Here is a 21,845-nt window from a genome sequence, read left to right as displayed (position 1 = left end):
TAACTGTGTTAATATCTTTAGAAAATTGTCGAGCGCTCCGGTTCGTTAACTTTTCTATTTCGAGCGCTGCAAAATAACAAATCAAACTATTGTAGTTTGTGAAAATGTGTTTTTTAAATCTCGCGGTAGAATAAATACATTTGTATTTTTCGGCAAAACGCTATTCCAGTTTATTTTCGAGTGGCAACCTGGCAACACTCTCGTCGTATTATTGATTTTATTTGACAGCAGATTTGTAGTGCAGTGGAACTTCATAGTCATGTTTATATTATGCTAGGCCTAGGGCAAAGTGAGTTAAGCAATTCTGAAATGCGTTAACTGCTTTATTTCGAGATATAACTTCCTCGTTTTCTAAACAAGGTTTCATAATTTATTGGGAAAAAAAATGTCGGAGATTCGACAAAGACGAGGTGACGGCGACGGCGAAGATAAAGTAGAAACTCCTGGGGAATCTGACCATGTAAGCTCACTTTTTTATTGTTTGTTTATTTATAAAATCAGCGTCTACCTGCTCTTTTCGATTATGAAATTATACTTTCAAATGTTTTTTTCCTTGGCCTGTATTGATTCAACATTTGAGTCGCAATAAGTTTGTTTTTTTTATATTTAGATTGACTCTGAAGAAGAAAAGAATCCCGAAGATAAATATGTCGAGGAAATGTCCAAGAATTTACCCCAGGGAACTGAAAATAGTTCAGCATTTTACGAAAAGGCACTCTCCGGTTTGCCGACAAGGTTTGACATTTTTATGTTTATTATTGAAATTCTATTACAACAATAATAAATAAGTTATATTTCATGCAATCTTCTTTACGATCTCCAAATTTATTCCCTGCTGGGTATGTTACTTAAAATTTTACATATTAATTAATTTCATAACAGAAGTACTTAAATAGGTAAATATTGAATTTAGTTTTGTTTAAAACATGTCAGTCAGTGAAAGTTATTACCTACTTATATAAAAAATAACATTATTCCCTTTCTATTTAAAAATTAAATATTCTGCTAATCTCATTAAATAGGGAAAAAATTATGTTAATTAACCATCCATTTGTATCAAGCAATAGCATTTCAAATATTTAATCGAGCAATGATAACCACTTATGCATTGTACTAGTGTTGATGGAACCATACAATAATTAAAACTATTAGAAGTCACTGAAGAAGTTATTCATGGAGAATTTGTACAACTTGAACATTTCTTATAATAGGTATAGTTACTTATTACAACTATAATACTCTTATACTATTATGATTTTCGAGAAGTATTTAAAACAATTGAAATACTTTACAACTGTATTATCTTCTAATCACTAAGTACTTGTTGCGGTTCCGTCTTCTACCTAATTGAAGTTTGTCTTCCTGTCTTGTGACATCATGAAGGTTAATCCGATTCCTCAGATTGCGTAACCGAGAGAACCGCATTCTATCTACATGTCTACTGCTCTCAATCTTTCCTACCATGATACTTGACAATAAATTGTTTTTATATGCACTGCGGTGCTTTATGTGAAATAATATCGCTATGCTACTATTTAAAATACGAGTATGCAAAATAGTATTTAATATTCAATAATTTATTTGTAGAAAAACCTGTGCTGTTCTGTTGCTATCTCAATTTCATAATATAACACCAAAAATCATTAAATTTAACCCGACCTAAAAATAAATACTTATTACACAAAATTATAATTAGGTGAATGTAGATTGTGTATGATCCCCATTTAAATATAAATAGTATCAAAATTATCAAATATTTATGTTTATATGTTTCCTTAGGTAGGTACTTTCATTAAACATATTTCGACAATAAATGATTATCCAAAATATCATTTGGGCACGGTTTAATTTACAAGTTTAATCATTCTTTACTTTACACTTTACATGCATGGACATTGCACATGGTACAATCAATAATACTTTGAATATAAAAAAATATAAAAAATAAGATGCTTTGATTTATTATTTCCTATAAATTTTTTGGACTTTGATTTCCACCAGACTGTAAGACACATTTAACATGGTCACTTACTTTTATATGTTTGTATAATTACCTACAGTAACTGTAAATACATGTTACGGTAATTTTGTGCTTTTAAGAATAATTTGCTTTTGTAATGATTTTACCTACTCAGGATAATACATTAAACAGTGTATTAGCATTTTTATGCATCAAATTAATTATTTTTGTATGTATCGCATGTCCAAAGTTGGCATACAATTATTTTGTTGATAGTTAAATACGTACACATTATTATCATATTGATCGCTATCAAAATGTATGAGGCTCAAGGATAACTTGAATAGCGGGCTTGTGAAGTCGTAGTGTGGTAACTTTGCGAATATGTTTTTCATATAATATTATAATGTTGCTCATGCACAAATCTACCTTTAATATATTTTTTTTAATGCATTTCTCTGCACGGTAATCGTCTTTATTAATTGTCAACATTTATTATTTTTTTCTATATACCTATTAAGTAAATTAAACCTGATTTTTATATTACATACAACCATTTTATGTAAAAAAAAAAAAAAAAATATTGTTAATCCCCTAAAACCTGCCTTTTCAAAAACATTAATTGTGTAATAACACATTATGCTGTTGTCTGCTGTAAAATTAAAGATAGAAAAAAATGTTGAATTTTTCCAGATGGAAAAATTGGGTGATCCGTGGAATCTTCACATGGCTAATGATCATTGGATTTTGTCTACTAATTTACAGTGGACCTCTATCCCTTATGGTCGTGGTAAGTTTTTTTTATCATTCCTACTCAAAATTTGGTTTCACGTTTAGCTCGAGTGATAAGAATAGTCAACTGATTTAATATTATCTAAGTCCTAATTGTGTCTGTGACATATGACACTCGGCGGTGATTAGAAGATTTTTTATGTAAAAGCAATATAGGGCTGTCAATAACTGAGATAACGCGTCGAACTTGAAAATCAGGTATCGAATTATGGACTCCATACGTTTGTATTGTACTTTGATATACCCGCATACCGAATATATAAAGTAAATATTTAGTTTTTGTAGAATACCACAATTCAAATTATATATTTATTTATATTGTATATCAGCGTTTCCCAAACTCCCGGGTCGCGACCCCCTGCCTGCCTAAGGGCTTCTGCGGGGGGGGGGGGGGGGGGCGAAATGTTTCAGTAAGACTATGATATTTATTTATGACTATGTTTTACAATAATTATTTATGTATATAAAATTTTTATTAAAACATTTATATTGACGAAAAGATAATATTGTAATATGCATGCGAATCGCCTGAGACAATTATTGTAGAATCCACGTGTATGGATATATCGGGTGCAATGTCAGCGATGGGATTAAACCGGATATTAATATGTTACGTAAAAGCATGCAGCCGCATCCCTCTCATCCCCATTAAATTGTTCTTGTATGCTTCACGTTCAGTCATTTTTTCTTATTTTATTTTATTTATCAAATAATATATATACACCCACGGTGGACGCACGGCTTAAGCGTTGGACTATCACGCCGTGGGTCTCAGGTTCGAGTCCTGGGTCTGGCAAGTACACATATTGTTTTTCAATTTGTGTGTGAGTCAGGGTATGGACCTAATAGGTTGAGCAAGTGGTTGACATCCATTTCTCGTAAAAAACAAAATCTGTTAATACAAACCTCTACTCTGTGGAGGCCCATATGATCCTATTAGGATCTGACTTGGTCGAAAAAATAAAAATATATATATATATATACACTTGCTTAAATGAATGTATGTATAGTAATAATTAATGCCAAATAAACCTTATAAATATAATTAAAATAATTTATGTTTCGGTGGGGGACGGGATTATTTTCTTCTGATTTTGAAGGCCGTGATGTATGAATAAGTTTAGGAAGCACTATTAGATAAAGTAGATTGTAGACAAATATACATTCTCATCGCCAATATCGGGAGTTATTCGTATCGAATTTTTCAAATACTTCTCATTCGAAACAAGTGCGACTTGCAAATTTTTATATTGCTTATTCTTTGCGAATAATCATGTTTTATTCATTTCCACAATTTTACCACAATGGAAACTTGCTATTGTTGTACTTAATTCAGTATCTGTACAAGTTTGTACTTAGCACTTCATACACAATATAAAGAAAATGCACCTTTGATAACATAGTGTTAAGTATGTAGTGCAAAATATTATGTTATAAAAATGTCATTCTTGAAATCATTAATGACTAAAAAAACTTGCAAATAATGTTATTTATAATAATATTTTTTTTTTCAACGTTTTCAATTTTTTTGTAAATATAAGTAGATATTCTTATCCAAATTGATTCAATTATAGTTTAATTAAACAATAAAAAAATTGTAACATACCTATTTAATTTTTTTTAATACCTAAGTATCTAAGTATATTTGACCAAAACTACAGAATACGATACTCGACAACTCCATAATTCATGTAGATGTATTAAAAAACAGCTAAAAAAACTGAATACCCTTTACTACGAACACTATTTGGAAATCGCTACTGTTTAACTTCACGCTGCATTTATTTTAACCTCAACGATAGGTAGGGGGGCCATGCTTTTAATGCTAAATAAGGCGTCATAATGCTTGAAATGATAAATTAATTTGGGATCTCCGACTGCGACATTATCAAATCTTGTTTGTTTTGCACATTTAATTACATTTTTTATCACTTCTTTTGCGGGTTACAAAATTTATGTATTGGAAATTAAAGTTATCCAAATCCAAAAAATCCAAGTATGTACTTATTTACGTCATTCTAAAACTTTTGATTTTCCAAAATATTATCGCTGTGTCCTATTCTGAATATTATACTTCCGGGAATATATGTTCAACTTTATTTGGTTCCGCTGACAAAACCATTAGAATGATCCGTCCATAAACTTTCGAAGTTTAGAAAGGAAAAAAGTGGCATGCAGATTCTGTACCCTCAATTGGAAAGTTGTCCGGTAGTTAGGTAACCCTCTATTCAATGTAATAGTACTGCAAGTTCTAATTCGATTTTAAAAGCAATACTTATATTGTAAAAATTGTCCATTGGTCTAAATTCTCTAAAATAGGTTGTACTTTTATTATGGGAATTTTAAAAACACCATGACAGCTAAAGAGTTGTTGTGAGTACTTGATGGCAATGTTAAGAAATGTTAATGATTGACTTAAGACACTAATAATAATAATTGAAAAAAGATATGTACCAAAATAGACATCACAAATCGGCAGCTTGTGCCTGTTTGATCGCATGTCTTTTATACCTTAGGGATATTCAATATCCATAATGATAAAAATGTATAAACCGATTGTATGTTATGTAACTTTCTCCTCGTGGAGTCATGCATCTATTACCGCTTCATGCCGATAAAGATTAAATTCAATTATAAATATCGTCTGAAAACCGCAGCTTTTTTTCTTTTAAATCAGATGATTTAGAAAATGCATTTTACGACAATGTTAATTAGGCTTCGCTCAAGAGTTTTTCTTGGTATTGGTATATTTTTATTGATCCATATTACTTTACGAAAAACGTTATAATGAATGTGTAATAATGAATAGTGCCATAGTGTCATGACTTTATAGGTTCTGATTGTGCGTTTTGATTTATTTCCCTAGTGAATCTATTTGATTTTGTATCCTTTGTTGACATAGTAATTAACATTAATATTGGAATTTGACCAAAATTCTTTTGTTTTATATGTCTCGCATAATATTAACTGTGGGGAGTGGGTAATAATCTGTGAAGCGTATTTAAATGTATTCAGAATATTAAATATTTTTTATTCGTTTTAGAAACTCTTTGTTGGTTTTACTTACCCAATTTTTAACTACACTAAAAAATATCATAAATCAAAGTAGAAGTTGTGGTGTTATTTGCTTATCAAGAATATAGAATTATCTAAAATTAATACTATCAACTGAGGGTAGGTACTTAAATGAATTTAGATTCTAATTGATTTTAGTTTTGTACTAAGTATACATGCATACCAAATGAGTCATTTTTTACAAGCCGGGTTTTGCCTATCGTGATATATTGGCGAGAACTAAATATATTCTGTGTAAGTGTGCATAGTGACTGGAGATGCCAAAAGGTAAAAGTCGTGTTGCAAAAATGACTCAAATCGAATACCTAGTACAAAATTTAAATCAATGCAATTAGAATAAAATTATTGATCTGAAGAATTTTATAGTATAACAACAAGATCTAATGATGAAAAATATGTTGTCTTTGGATAATTTTTTTCTTTGCAATATTTTCGCACCGTGAGTGTAAAACCAAGGCATCTGCACAAGACATATTTTGGATATATTAGGGTTTGAAGTCTTCGTTTTGTTAGGACAAGTAGAGTTTCTAAAAAAAAAACATAATATTTGGTTTATATCTTCATTATATTGCATGTTCGTTCAGTTATTTCACTTTTACATTATCAAGTTCACGACTTTTGCAGTTGTTTTGCATATAATCTCGAAATTGAAAAATTTGCAGATGCCTTGGTTTTACACTCAGGGTGCGATTTGTAAATGTATTTTTTTTTTAAATTTTAAAAAATCTTGTGGAATGGATTTATACCAGCAATGATCTTATTTAAACGATTATGAAACATAACCAGCTTCACAATATTACCTTGTATGTTTAAGGCTTCACTCACCCGTTCTTTAAACAAAATGTATTATATTGAAATAATGCAGCGCATGCAGTTAGCAGTTATTTTCAAAGAATGATTTTGTTTTCTCGACTTGCCATTACTCACCTGTCATGATATTATCATGATGTTTTATGTTCTGTCCACTCCAATAGTTACAATATTATTTTGTATATCCGTCAGTCTACATTCATAGTTCGGTACATTATTATTGACTTGCTTTATTTTTAACTAAATACTTTTAAATTGATATTGCCATGAATATGAAAACAGGTTAATTATATTATTTACATATTTTAATCTACATCATTTTTCCATCTATGACTCAATCAATTATTATATAATGAATATTGAAGGCTCTCTATTATTACATATTACATTTATTTCATTATGCTATTAAGATACTCATTATATATTCAACTGTAGTAAAGTAAATTATATTAAAATATGCAAAAAAAATTAATGAAACGCTTCAGTAACTAATATTTTATTAACCAAAATTCTGATCACTGGCATGCGGCAACTTTTATGATTAGGGAGTCTGTCAGAAGACCCATTAATAATAAAATCAAATCACCGTTCCCCCACCAACACAGATCATGTAGGTAGTTGTCTATATGGTGGAAGTAATTAGAGATTTTTTACGAAGATTGTTTATTAGCCATTTTCTCAGACTACTGGGTCCACACGCTGAATCCAAATACAAATATTGATTGAATAAAACAAGTGGAAATGTTATCATGTCGCTCTGAATTCGTACCTATGTGTTATAACAGGCCAACTTTCTAACTTCTACCCCACATTTATAATAGAATTATTAAAAATTTTCTTTACTGTCATAAGAACATTAGCGAATAAAACAATTTTATACAGTGCCACTCTTACGCAGACTAAGAATGCTGTTTTAATTTAAAATTGTTAATTATTGTTAAAATTCATTGGGTAACTACTTACCTATTTTATTATTTTCTTACGGCGATCTTAAACAGATGAATAGACAAAAAATCTTTAAATTTCATCAATTCATCATTCATCATTCATTAAAAATCATTAGAGCATTTTCACGAAACCTACTCTCAAACAGTGGCGGTTTTAGGTATGTGGAGATCTGTGACACGTGACAGGTTTGGAGGCGCCCTTGTGAAAATTTTGTCTGTGCGGTCAACAGTCATTACAATATGTATTAGTTAAATGTCCAGTATTTTTTATGCTTTGACTATTTTAGATAAGATGACTTTCTAATGAAGCGACAAAAGTTGTAATATTTGTTTTCATTCCATCATCTGTCGTCCGTATGCAACGCATGACCTGCATATCCCCATGGGATGTTACTGGTTCTATTGATTGTTTTATCTATCTATATCTGTAGTTCAGCGATGATGATCTTTCTTGTGCAGATTGGTCAAAAACTAATTCATTATTTCATAATTATTTTTTTAGGTGAAAAAAATATATGTGCATTAATATATTATATTCTTTATAACACTACAATAGGCCCAATGACAGTAGTGTAGTGAAACAATAGTGTATTTAGTAAGTGAAACAATCACAAACACCCAGGCTTTGTGAAAAATCACAGATATATTGTAACCTCACCGGGATTGAACCCGGAGCTTCCAGATGAAAGGCCAACGCCTTATGCACTGCACCACAAGAGTCCCTTGAACATGAAATCGTGTTATTATAAATATTTAAATAAAAAGTACTTAGTCAGAGATGATAAAAATGCTTATTTACTTATCAATTTATCCTATAAAAATTACAACAAACTGTATATAAATGAAATAGAATAACAATGTGATTGGTTAAAATAACCATTTTTACTAGGGCTATGGTCAAGCAATGTTACTTAACAATTAACATGATCCATTGAACTCTTTAGGACTTAGGCGCACAAAACAATAACAAGACAAATATCAGTTTATCAGCTCATTATTAACTTGTGATGAATCTTTGTATTTGTTCTTTTCATAGACCCTGATGGTGCAAGTAAAATGTTTCGAGGAGATCATTAACATTGGATATGCAGTCTACCGGATACATGGTCTTCCGTGGTTCCGTTCGCTATCTTGGTACTTCCTCCTCACCTCCAATTACTTCTTCTACGGAGAGAACCTCGTCGTCTACTTTGGCGTGGTCATCAGCAAAACTGTAAGTTTACCTCTACTCCTTCTATTTTTAATCATTTGTATGTAGAAGCAGCATGTTTGTTCTTAATTTACAGAACGGTTTCACAGAAAGTAAACCGCCACAGACAGAAAACTAAATTATATTTTGATCCCACGATTAATTGAGCCCATATGCGGAAAAGTAGCATTATCCTGAAATGATGAAATGTTCAGAGATATTGGCAGTTAAACATTTCAGTTGGTTGTTGTAGAGAATTCATCATCGAAAATATTTAATTCTGATGAATAAAGGTAGTTTGAGTAATTCAAAACACGGTTTATTCAACAAAAAAACTTTATTGTATAAACTACTATGTTTATAAAACAAACAAATTTAACTCTGTTTTTCTGTATAACATAAAATAATCGTACAACTGATTTTGATGGTAATATCCTTTGTCCTAAGTTTTTAATCAGAGTCACTTGAAGCGATGTCTTCATCAGGAGATCCATTTTCAACATTTATTGGGATAAAATCAAATATCTTTTTTAACCAATCAGCACTTTGTTGGCTTCACAAAAGGTAAACAAGACGAAATGGGTTCCATTTTCTTTGCATCCTGTTGGATTTTGTTTCCCGTTTCTCAAAATTTGGAAAATAAATTATTTTGTTCAAAACAAATTTATCGCAATATCAACGAATTGTGTGTATGTTGTGTACGGCATAGATATTATGATGTAAGGATAAACAGCGTACCTCGCGCCGTCAGTTTAGACTGTCTACTGTCACCTATTGTTAGAATATCAAAGTAATATTTGGTGAGTGCATGCATAGGTCTATGCCACGTATTTTAATCTGATTTACCGAAAAACAGCGTTATCACGATAATGGTCGTTTTCCGTACATGGGCTCAATTGTGATCAAATTCCAATACCTTTACTGTCTTTTAAAATATTATTTTTGTATGTACATTATTATCAAATTAGAAGACAATGAAATAAGTATTCAGTGTACATTAGTTTAGGTACATTAGAATCAGATTGACCAACATTATATTGTGGTTATTTCCTATGTATGTATGACCTTGTGTATTTATTATTTAAGTGAATTATTATGTATACAAAGGAATTTGATATTATATCATATTGTTATGTAAATATGATGTTTACAATTTATTTTAGATAACATTTTTTATCAAAAGTTATCCCATGTGCTTGATAATAAAGTCTGAGACAATGATAAATGAACAGTTTCTTATCTTCTGTTCAAATTGTATTGGACTGTAATACATGAACAACTATTATAACTTATACCTACATAATAATAATATGTAGTAAGTATAGAAAACAGCAACAGAACAATCCGACAGCTTTACAGAATTTTAGAGAGGGTACCTACCTAGACAGTATGCTGTGCAACAATTCAATTTGATTGATATTTCTGTATTATTATGTAGTATTATTTAATCATACAAATATTCATTTCATTGTGTTTTCAATTTTTCAACTTTTTTCAAATTTTTCAATTCAACTTTTTTAACTTTTCTGAAAGGTGTCGATATGTGATTGGCCGTTTGGAAGTCAAATCATATTTTATATTAACTCCTTTCGTAATATATGCAATATGGGAAGAGCAGTTTAAATTTTGTTACGGCCTAAAGAAAATAATCACTGAAACATACGATCAGAGAACACAAATATAATGGAAAGTCAGTTAACCTCTGGGCGAGGAGATATGATTCTTGTGTGTAAAGAAATACGGTATAAACTTAAAATGTTATTGTCAGTGTAATAATATGTATTAAAAGTTTGTCATGTAAACTCAACCCATATTCAATATCGTTAATATTTGTGGACATTTTGGAGGTTTTCTATTTCTTTCGTGTTATGGCCTGACCATCATTATCATTGATTCGTAAACCAAAACTGCTTTCAAAGTGTTAGTCTGACTGGCTTTCACATTTCTATCTTATTAATCCGTTCCTTGGAATCTATCGTCGTGATTGTGCAACAAAGCATTAAGCATTAAGACTGGAATTATCTTGTTTTTCGAACTACTTTTGTGCCCTTGAAAATTACTCCCTGAGGCGCCACAGCACAAATTTTGAATACCACCGGTGTGTGATGTGTTCATTGTATAAATAAATCCTTAATCGATCTCACTTGAATTGTAATAACTCAACTATCATGATAAAGTTTTAAAATCGTTAGATTTCTTATCTTATCACAAATTTAAAGTCAAACAACTTGCGAAAGTATTGACCAATGAAATGAATATACACCCACTAGCTCAACAATTTTATAATTAGCTAAAAATAATGATTTAATATACTTAACTAATATAACATTTCCTATGTCAATACAATACAATTTAATTTAATAAGCTATTACGCGAGTATTTTAAACAAAATGACAATTGAAATATAAACATTGTAATGTTAAAAAATGTAAAAATGTTACTTATATATTACCGTTTTAAATATTTTTTTGCCAGTTGGCAAATACATTAAATATGTAGAATAATATAAATGTTCTGTGGTAATCGAACGGCTGGCAACGGTATACCCCAAAACCACCAGCTAATTTCAGATGCGTGAAATCATTTTGTTTGATTCAGCTCTGTCATCTACAATTTAATTTTACATTTAACTTTTTGACTCATAGTAATATATATTAAATAAATACTTAAGATATCATAATTGATAAAATAACCCGGTTTGTTCCATAGGCAAGTGCATTGTATTGGTCCTCATATCCATAACTAATGAAGACAAGTGCAGCTTAAGAGTCATTATATCATAACTGCGGACATCTTCGTGGCAATCTGTGGAACTACATATCCTTCTGCTCTTTCACATACACATCTATGTCATCGACCCTCGCTTCCGTTCATTACAGTATATGGATACAGCAGTGGTGAAGGGTGAAGGTTGGCTGTTAAGATCTGACAGAAATAGTGGTCACTAAACTTTCTCAGTCATACATATCTGTTTTCATTGAACTAAGACTACAATGTGCAGACACTGGTGGTTAGTTTTTAAAAATCCATTAAACCCTGCCTAAACCAAACCATAATAGTTTTGGTGTATTATTGGCGATCTGCCAAAAATAGTGGACACATTTTCAGTCATACTTACATTTTCGTTGAATTATGAATACATATTACAGATGGTGAATTGTTACAATAAGTGCTAATACGTCGATACAAACCCACCCTAGATAGCTGCCGTAGCGGCCGAAAGCAGTCTTGTATATAGAATAGATGATAAAACGGGGTGAATAGGAACAGTTACTGGTAAAAAGATTCGGAGTAGTGCAGTTGCCAAAATGCTATTGTTTGCATTCCAATATGTATGTTATTTGACAGATAATTTATTTTTCTGCCTTTTGGAAACACCGATAGGACAGGAAACTTGATCGTCTGTTATTTATCAGACGTGAAAAAGTTTGTTGCGATTCGCATGTTTTGCATGTCTAAAAAACTTTGTCGAACATGTCTATGTCGATGAATGAACATAACACAATTAAATAGGTACCTAATTTTGTTCCAGCTAATCCACCGATTAAAGAAATAATACAGTTTCTGTTTTCTAAATAAATATTTCTTAATTTAATCATGTGTTTTAATAGAATTTGATGTTTTTCACTCCCCCTTCCTATTGACCCCGTTTCCATTCACCAAACCGTACTGCTGAATCACAGACACAAGTTTTGGCAAGCGAATTTAGCTTTTCAGTCATAGAGCATAGGGTTTAATTTGAAATCTGAAAACATTCCTATTCACCCCGTTTTACGATACCTACTTATCAATCATAGTCATTATTAATTTATACCACATCTATAAATACTACTTACATACAACCTTTTTTCCTAGGTTGGTATATCAGAAAATATTGAAACCAGTCTACCTGTGCAAGCATGACAATCAAACAAACTATGTAAAAAAGTACTCATAAGTAATGCTTTATCGTCCTGTGATGGGCATAATTTCCACCGAGGGTGGATGTAGAATAATCAAATAATAGATTTTGTTTGTTTATCATAGGATTACTTGCGATGGCTGGTGCTGTACCATCGATTCTTTTCCTTCTGCCTGTACTGCATCGGATTCGTGTGGTTTGTGCTGAGTTTGGTGAAGAGATACTACATGAAGCAGTTCAGTCTTTTCGCCTGGACTCACGTTGCCCTCTTGATTGTCGTCACACAGAGCTACCTCATCTTGCAGAATATTTTTGAAGGTATAATTATATTTTACACTTATAATATCAGGGCAATGTGATGGTATTCAATTATGAAATAAACGGACCTGAAAAAATGTAGAGATTGTAAATATTATGGAATATTCGAAATGAGTGACATTGATTTTCCTGTCAGATCAATAAATTGATTATAACACAAATATTTACAATAATGTAAATTTTTCTTGGGTGTGAGAGAACAATGTCCTAGCAATAGTAATTATTTACCTTTCATAAAATATAAGCAAGTCACCTTTTATAGTCTGATTTTATTTAGTTGCTTTGACTTTCTCTTAAAAGAAATGAGTCATTAATTTTTTTCAATTATTTTCCCCAAAAATGCAAGGCCCTAAATAACTCTACTAACTGTCACTTCATTTGTGAAGTTATTGTTAACTTAAATTTTGGAACAATGCCAAAGAATTCTAGTAAGCACCGATTGACAATGGCTTTGAGATATTTCTTAAGTTCACGCAAAGCAGGTATCTGAAACTAAAAATGTAATTTAACATAAAACTCAACCTACCCCAATGGTGTTCTGTAGATTTTTATAAAATAGACTGAAACTTACTTATAATATTAACCGCCTCTTTGTCTATTAACAATATTTTATTTACGTAAATTAAAGATAAATTGCTATGACCTCGAACGGACTTGAGTCTATCTCAACACACTTTTAATGACGATCATGATCGTTAGCTAATCGCTCAACCGATTAGATCTACACTCTGGATATAATACAAGCTGGAACAACAATATGTGGATTTGAGAATCATATTATTAATTTATTTAGTATGATAAATGTTTGACACCCCTATTTTAAACACTTTTGATTTCCTTTTGTACACGTGTTTGTTTATGTGTGCCAATAAAACTCGAGTAACAATAATAGATGGATATTTTAAGCCTATCCTATTTGAAAATGATTTCATTTCCTTTTATTATTTGAAATTCGTATATATGGATTCAGTGAATGACCAATTCAATTTGTGATGTATTAATATGAAATGTTTCAAACAGGCAGTAATCTTTATTGTGATCTAAATTGTCAAAAGTGGAAATGGGATAAATATGAAGCATGGGTATCAGGATTGGTTGTAAGCCTTTCTCCCAATCACTAATTATGAAGATATCCATTGTAACTTTAGTACCCCATGGTTACCTTCTACTATTCTTCACGAGTGTCAAAAGGCTGGATTCCAATTTATTAGAAATTGGAAGTATTTAAAACTAACCAAAGTTATCATGTGATGGATAATTTATTTATACTAGAATCTTACATAAAACAAAAATACTCAAAATAAAGAATGATTACACCAGAGTATGGCATTTGTCTCCTAGCCCCCTAAAACAATGGTGATATGACTTTACATAATTACATTTTATGTAACAAACAGATTGAAATGTACCATTCGAAGAATACGTCTTGCTTGTTTGGATGGTGGATACAGAAGAAAACGTTACTTAACTGTAGCCATTTTACTTTTTCAAACAAACATGGCAACTGGTACATATTATGTAAATAAAATGTTTTTTACTGGTAATACTGTGTTAAATATAACGTTTTAATAATCAAATGAGTTATTGTATTTAGTCAAATTAATACGTCTCTTGACATCCTTTTATGGTTATGTTATGTATATTGTTTTACGATCGTCTATTTTTCTAGGTCTGATTTGGTTTATCGTGCCGGTGTCCATGATTGTTTGCAATGATGTGATGGCGTACGTGTTTGGCTTCTTCTTTGGCAAGACTCCGCTAATCAAGCTCAGCCCCAAGAAGACCTGGGAGGGCTTCATCGGCGGAGGATTCTCCACTGTCATCTTTGGGCTCATCGTGAGTGAAATACGTATTTATTAAACATCCCAGATTAGAAGGTAAATGTTGTCTTGTAACTTAGTTTACTTTGTGAAATTAATACTCAAGTCTGTGGATCAGAGCAGTCTTAGACCGATTAATATTTTAATCCTACATATATATATTTCTTTACCATCAGTATTTGGACGTAGCACACCACGCTGTCCAGCCAGGTTGGTGCATGTTTTTAGGGGAACTAAACGCCCACAGAGACGCCCTAAAACCCGCTGGATAGACAAGCTCATAAAGTTCGGTGGATGTACGTGGCAGCAAAGAACTAAGGACCGAGAAGAACGGAGAGAGCTAGGGAAGGCATTCATCTAGCAGTGAATTGACCCCGGCTGATGATATTTCAGTGTGCAATACAGTGTTTTCAAAAATTTACGTTTCACGCCCCCCTCAGTCTTCGAAATCAAAATTACCTTTTTTCTATTTTATTTTAATCGTATTCAAGAATATTTTTTAACTTTTATGAAAGGTGTCGATCGGTGATTGGCGGCTTGGAAGTGAAGTCAAATCTTACTTCAACTCTTTGGGTAGTGTCTGCGATTGGGGAAGAGCAGTTTAAATTTTGTTATTGGTGATATTTGTGAACAGGCTTTATATTTCTTTCATTCATCATCGGTTCATTGAGTTATAAACCAAAACTGCCACTACTGTCATTGTCTGCCCTATGGCAGGGTTGGCGAACCTTTTTACGTACGTGTGTCAAAATTTCCCAAATAATATTTTTCGACTGTCTAACGTGCCAAGCAGTTTTTCATGGCGAAAAAAAAGTTTTTTTAAGTTTTCTAAAAAAATAGTTTTTAAGAATTTTGTTTTTTTTTTTTTTTTTTACCATGTCCGATCCTAATAGGATCATATGGGCCTCCACAGAGTAGAGGTTTTGTATTAACAGATTTTGTTTTTTTACGAGAAATGGATGTCAGCCACTTGCTCAACCTATTAGGTCCATACCCTGACTCACACACAAACTGAAAAACAATATGTGTACTTGCCAGACCCAGGATTCGAACCTGAGACCCACAGCGTGATAGTCCAACGCTTATGCCGCGCGGCCACCGTGGGTTTTGTTAATATTAATTAATTATTTTATTACAATTGAGTTCTTGATATTATTTCTTTTATCGTATTTCTAGCTGGAGGCATATCTTTTATTCTTTGAATATTTTTTCCTTGTTTTCTTATTTCTCAAAGAGATCTTGGAAGCATTTAAACCACTCTTCTTTCATATTATATTCTCCATCACTGAACGGTATTCCATTTTTAGAGATTATGTTTGTGACAAAATAACAAGCAATTATTATATTTGAATGAATGCCGATTATAATATAATTATATAATATATACAATGCGATTTGTCATTTATGCATGAATTTCATCGTTTCCGTTTGCGCATAGATTGGTAAACATAATATGAAAAACTGAAGAAAATACGCATGGCTATGTCGTCATTATTTTTTAATATTATATGTAAAAAAACACTTTAAATATATGTAAAATAGTAATTTCTTTTCTCTCCGAAATGAAACATTCGTGTGCCATGCAAAATCATCTTGCGTGCCACTGGTGGCACGCGTGCCATAGGTTCGCCATCCCTTCCCTATGGCAACTGGCATACACATTTCTATCTTATTTAATCTGTTCTGTATACTGCATACCTTACTCTGTAGTGCAGTGGCGAAGGGTGGAGGTAAGCTGTTAAGATCCGCCATAAATAGTTTACATTAAACTTTTTCAGACATACATATTTGTTTTCATTGAAATTAGACTACAATTTACAGAAAGTGTTGGTTAGTTTTTAAAATTCAATTAAACCCTGAGAAACCGAGCCATAATAGATAATAGTCAAAAAATATATGTCCATCTATAAAATATCTAAAATTATGCAATTAAATCATACATAACTTTGAATATTTTATAGATAGAATAATATTTTTTATTTATTATAGTTTGGTTTAGGCAGGGCTTAATGAAATTAAAAAAATGAACCAAAAATATGTGTGATATGTATTTTTAATCCAACGAAAACAAATAACTATGAATGAAAAAGTGTGCACAATTTTGTTGTATCGCCCAAATTAGACCAAAACTATTATGTTTTCGTTTAGGCAGGGCTTAATTGATTTTTAAAAACTAACTAACACCATCTGTAAATTGTAGTCTTAGGTCAATAAAAACAAATACATATGATCAACAAAGTTTAGTGTGCACTATTTATAGCGAATCTTAACAGCCTACCTCCACCCTTCGCCACTGCTGTAGTGTCATTATAGTAATAGTAAAAGTAAAATATTCATGTTGCATTGTGATCTGGTTTGTCTGATGTGGTTGTTTTTTTTCTTTTGCAGATATCTTACTTCATGTCAAGATTCCCGTACTTTGTTTGTCCGATTGAATATTCTGAAACTCTGGACAGAATGACAATGGACTGCGAACCGTCTTACCTGTTTCAACTTCAAGAATACATCTTACCCGAATCAGTTGGTGGAATCCTTAAAGTTGTAAGTCATCTTGGTAAATAGATAATTATTTTTGTGAAAGTTTCTTGAACCCATTTACATAACATGGTTTACTAATCGCTATTCTTTTTGCAGTTTGGGCTGAAGTCTCTACACATGTATCCATTCATGGTGCACTCCCTGTCATTGAGTGTTTTCAGCAGTGTTATTGGACCCTTTGGAGGATTCTTCGCATCTGGATTTAAGCGAGCTTTCAAAATTAAGGTACGCCACATTTTCAATCTCTCATTCCATAAATCATGACTATCTACTTATATATCATCATCATCAGCCCATATTTGTCGATTCCGTGACAAAACAGAACATGATAAAACAGAACAGCCAGGGGAAAAATAAAACATTCATTTTTGTGGAATTTATTTATTAATTAAATACTTATAAAACTTAAGTTTATAAACGAAATATAATATACCCATCATTCCATCTGTGGGTTTTTCTTCTTTGTAATTTCTGTATATTTTTTCATAGGACTTTGGCGATATCATCCCAGGGCATGGTGGAATAATGGATCGTTTCGATTGCCAGTTCCTCATGGCCACATTCGTCAATGTCTACATTTCTAGCTTCATCAGAACACCTAGTCCGCAGATGCTTCTTCAGCAGGTAACATTTGTGATTTTTAGAATCATACATATTTTCAAGGTGATGCTATGGTACACTTTAGAATTTACATTCATTTTTTTTATGTGTACAATATCAATAAAACTACCTATCTCTGTGAAATAATTTCCATGTGAAATACATATACAGTATAACCCCTATTTTACGTTTTTTAAGGGACTGAAAAAAAAACCTAACTGGAGGGAAAATGTAAAAGGGGGGTATTGAAAAAATGTGTTTATGTTTCTAAAAAATGTTTCTTTGTTTTTTTGTTATGTAATTCTCTTTCAAGACTATTTATAAACATTTAAAAGTGTCATCTTGAATATCAGCAAAGCTTGTAAAGTAGGTTTTTAAACCCTCGATGAACCTCATTGCTTCTTCTTTTGTTGGAATATCAACCTCTTCTTCATCAGACAATTCTTCAGCAGACAAGTCTGCTGGTGTTAAATGACTGTCAACAATGTCATCAACAACGTCGAACTCGGGCCAATCACAGCGTCGCTCGCCGACCAATCACCGTGCGCCGTTCTAAAGACACGGAGTTTTCCCTCCAAACACCTTACGCCGTTCGAATGTCACGACCCAATCATTGAAAAGCGCGCGTAACTCGCATATTTTGAATATTTCCGACGTAAATCGCGGGAAAGAAAAACCTAAATGCGGGTATTAAATGTACTGAAATGCATCAGGACTGAAAAAATTACACGCAATTGCCGAGAAAACGTGAATTCCGGGCACGTAAAAACGAGGTTATACTGTATATACTTATTTAAAAAATGTATATTTGCGATATAAATCAGTAGGAGGGTTTTTGAGTATGTCAAACATAAAAAATAATACCTAGTTACAGTTGAATTCGTATGATAAACAGTCAACCGTCAACCGGTTTTCATAAAAATCAAGTTTTAGTAAAAGTCATAGGAATCCTCTAAATCAGTGGTCCCCAACCTTTTTATCGCCGCGGACCGGTCAACGTTTGATAATTTTACCGTGGCCCGCTGAGGGGGGGACGTTGATTGTTTATATTTTAGATTGTTTTGATTTAATAATTTAAATTGGAATTGTATTTAAACATGCCTTCAAAATAAAATACAGTTAACCAAAAAATGAATATAAAGTGATTTAACATTTTAGCTCACTAGAGCACTAAATCAATGAGAACCCTGAGCTTGTTTCTTTGCAACGAGACACCATCTGGGGGTAATAGGAGACAATGACACCTGAAGTGTGTTGCTTATGTCCAGCTTATTCCGTTGTTTTGTTTTGGTTGCTGTCATTGCAGAAAACCCCGCTTCACACAGATAGGATGTCGAAAATGGCAATAGGGATTTAAGTGCTGTGGTGGCAATCTCAGGGTATTCCGCCATGACTTTAATCCAGAACACCGGCAGAGTTGTTGTCTCGAATGTAGTTTAAAGGCCGCCGTCATTTGCAATCTCCAGCAGTTGATCTTCTTCTTGCACAGACATGCTAGATTCGCCTGGTTTGATGACAAATGGGTCGCGGATCCATTCCTTACCAGTTCGTGGGTCTTTTGTGGTTGGGAAGTAGCGCTCAAACTTTTTCTGTCTCTTCACTGGGACTTTTCTTTTTCCCAAGGAAACTTTCTAACGACGTCTGTTTCGTACTCATTTTTGTTGGTTAAATTTGAGCAAACACAATATAAACGTACACCAAGCTCTGTTATATATATGAGAATGTACCGGTGAACAGAGAAAAGAGTGATACACACCTTCTCTACCAAAGCTACAACGTCACTGCCGCTTGCAGCCGCTCAGCTCCAGACGTCACCTATCACCCCAATATCACGATATTTTGCGCATGCGCTGTATCGGTGCAGTCTCTCAGCTCCCGATTAATCTCTCGTCCATGGAAAGTCGCACAAACCCGAGAGAAATACACCACAGTAAATAAAATGGAAGTAATTTAATATTCCTTGGACGGCCCGGTACCATTTGACACACGGACCAGTACCGGTCCGCGGGTTGTGGACCACTGCTCTAAATGACTTGTTTATCGAAATTTGGTTGCTCATGTCTACTACGTGACATTACACCAGCCATTTTCTGGTTGACATTATTTTACATCAGTATATTGAAATATCTTGGTTAATTTTTAATGTCTTGAAGTGATATTTTTAAGTGAATTTAATTGACAAGTGTTTTTACATAATTTTCCATGGTTAACATTTTAGGTATTTGCTCTGAAGCCTGAACAACAACTGGAGCTGTTCTACTCTCTCCAGGAAACGCTCGAGAAGCGAAACATCCTCGGCATCCAGTAAATCTTATCGTTTATAATTATTACTTATTGCTACATTTCAAAGTTTCCTAAAATTAGATAAATGATAAAGTCTTCTATTGATCATAATAGGGAATTATTCAAGTTTATGATCATAAACAATGCCAAACAACTTTGATCATGTCGCTCGAGAGAATTTGAAAAATAACCAAATCATTTAAGTACCATTTTCACATATTCATTCATAAATATTAAAATGAAAATAGTAGTTAAATTTATTATTATAGGGGAGAATTTTTATCCCTCTCGTAATACAATAGTCACATGAATAACATTATTATCAAATCTCACTACTTGTTTTTAGTACATAGTTAATCAATATTGTAGCAGATAATTTATTCTCGCTATGTTATGGTCACTATTAAGTTTGTATTTTAATATACATACTGATTAACATCTAGAAACACCGATAGCTATCAATTCATTGTTTATTTATAAGTAAAACAAACTGTAATGTAATTTGCATGTTTGTAGTTGTAATTGGGATATTTTAATGTTTTTTAATAATATAGTTACCTGATCTGCGTAGTCCTGAATCTATTAGATCTGACATCTTCAAATAAAATAGGATTTCACCATAATTTACCGCAATGTTGTGGACTTCACGCGAGTCCTCAAAATATGATTAGCGAATCGAATATTTCAAAGATAATATATTTTATTCATATTTAAATTGCTATATAAGATTTTTCGCTCCTCGTGGAAATAGTTAAAAACTAAATAAGCTAATCTGCTGCATACATATTATAAAATATATATTTATAGAAGTAATACAATAAATTATTACCTGCAGAAATCCCAGTATGTATTGTTAAAATACTTGAAAAGTTTATCATTCTTGATATAAATGTCACATTTGAGTATATAATATTTATAAAAAAATATTTGTGTGCTAGGTAGAATATAGGTTTAGAGTTATTAGGCATGTCTATGTGTAGAATTAACAAATTTATTTTGTTTTAATCGCAACGCCCTTTTCTTATACTATGATTTAAGTAAATAATATTTTCACACCTATCTAGACTGCCTAGAATATATTTGTATTTTGATATTATACTCAGTGAAGCATTTCTTTAATTTTTCACAATGAGATTGAAAATTAGATTTGATGATGTTACATAAATACAGGCAATCTGTTACAATGCCCGGCTTCGCGTGTTTCGTATTCGATATATTGAAAATAATATATCTTTCGGCGTGTCAAATCCATTTTCGAATAATAGGTAGAATGATGTAGCAAATAATTTTACAGGGGTTAAAATTTGCCAAAAAAGTGGAGTTACAACAAATTTCGAATTATGAATGTCGAATTACCGCAGTTTTTCTTTATAAGTATTAACACTAATCGATTACAATTTCGACATACTTTAATATGTATTTATATATTATTTATACAATATCTTTTCTGTCTATTATAGATTTAGTATTTATCTTGTACTTACTTGTTGTGACTTATTCCCCTAATATTGGCCTCAGTCCCCCTCACCCTGATTTGTTGTGAAAAATTTACTTTATTTTTAATCATGGTTTTTAGTTCGATTCTACGTTTGGTTGTTACAACAGCAGTGTT

The 21,845-nt window shown here is 32.0% G+C and overlaps 1 protein-coding gene across 1 annotated transcript; it reads left to right on the top strand.

Annotated features, from left to right (window-relative positions):
* The first annotated feature begins 167 nt into the window (after positions 1-167).
* On the top strand, positions 168-20,468 carry Cds (CDP-diacylglycerol synthase). The gene is made up of 10 exons (XM_085952400.1): positions 168-460; positions 611-735; positions 2,654-2,750; positions 8,621-8,797; positions 12,800-12,992; positions 14,662-14,828; positions 17,201-17,353; positions 17,447-17,575; positions 17,840-17,974; positions 20,169-20,468. Exons 1-10 carry the CDS (start codon positions 386-388, stop codon positions 20,256-20,258), a joined length of 1,341 nt encoding a protein of 446 aa, XP_085808526.1. The 5' UTR covers positions 168-385; the 3' UTR covers positions 20,259-20,468.
* The last annotated feature ends 1,377 nt before the right edge of the window (positions 20,469-21,845 follow it).

The sequence above is a fragment of the Rhyacophila brunnea genome, unplaced genomic scaffold (assembly GCF_057557595.1).
Source record: "Rhyacophila brunnea isolate RB1 unplaced genomic scaffold, BYU_Rbru_1.0 scaffold_3, whole genome shotgun sequence".
NCBI lineage: Eukaryota > Metazoa > Arthropoda > Insecta > Trichoptera > Rhyacophilidae > Rhyacophila > Rhyacophila brunnea.
This window is presented reverse-complemented; position numbering and strand designations above follow the sequence as displayed.

Coding starts and splice junctions, on each gene's coding strand:
- Cds (XM_085952400.1), top strand. CDS start 386: ATGTCGGAGATTCGACAAAGACGAGGTGACGGCGACGGCGAAGATAAA. Junction 17,576..17,839: donor AGCGAGCTTTCAAAATTAAG/GTACGCCACATT, acceptor ATTTTTTCATAG/GACTTTGGCGATATCATCCC. Junction 17,975..20,168: donor CGCAGATGCTTCTTCAGCAG/GTAACATTTGTG, acceptor TTAACATTTTAG/GTATTTGCTCTGAAGCCTGA.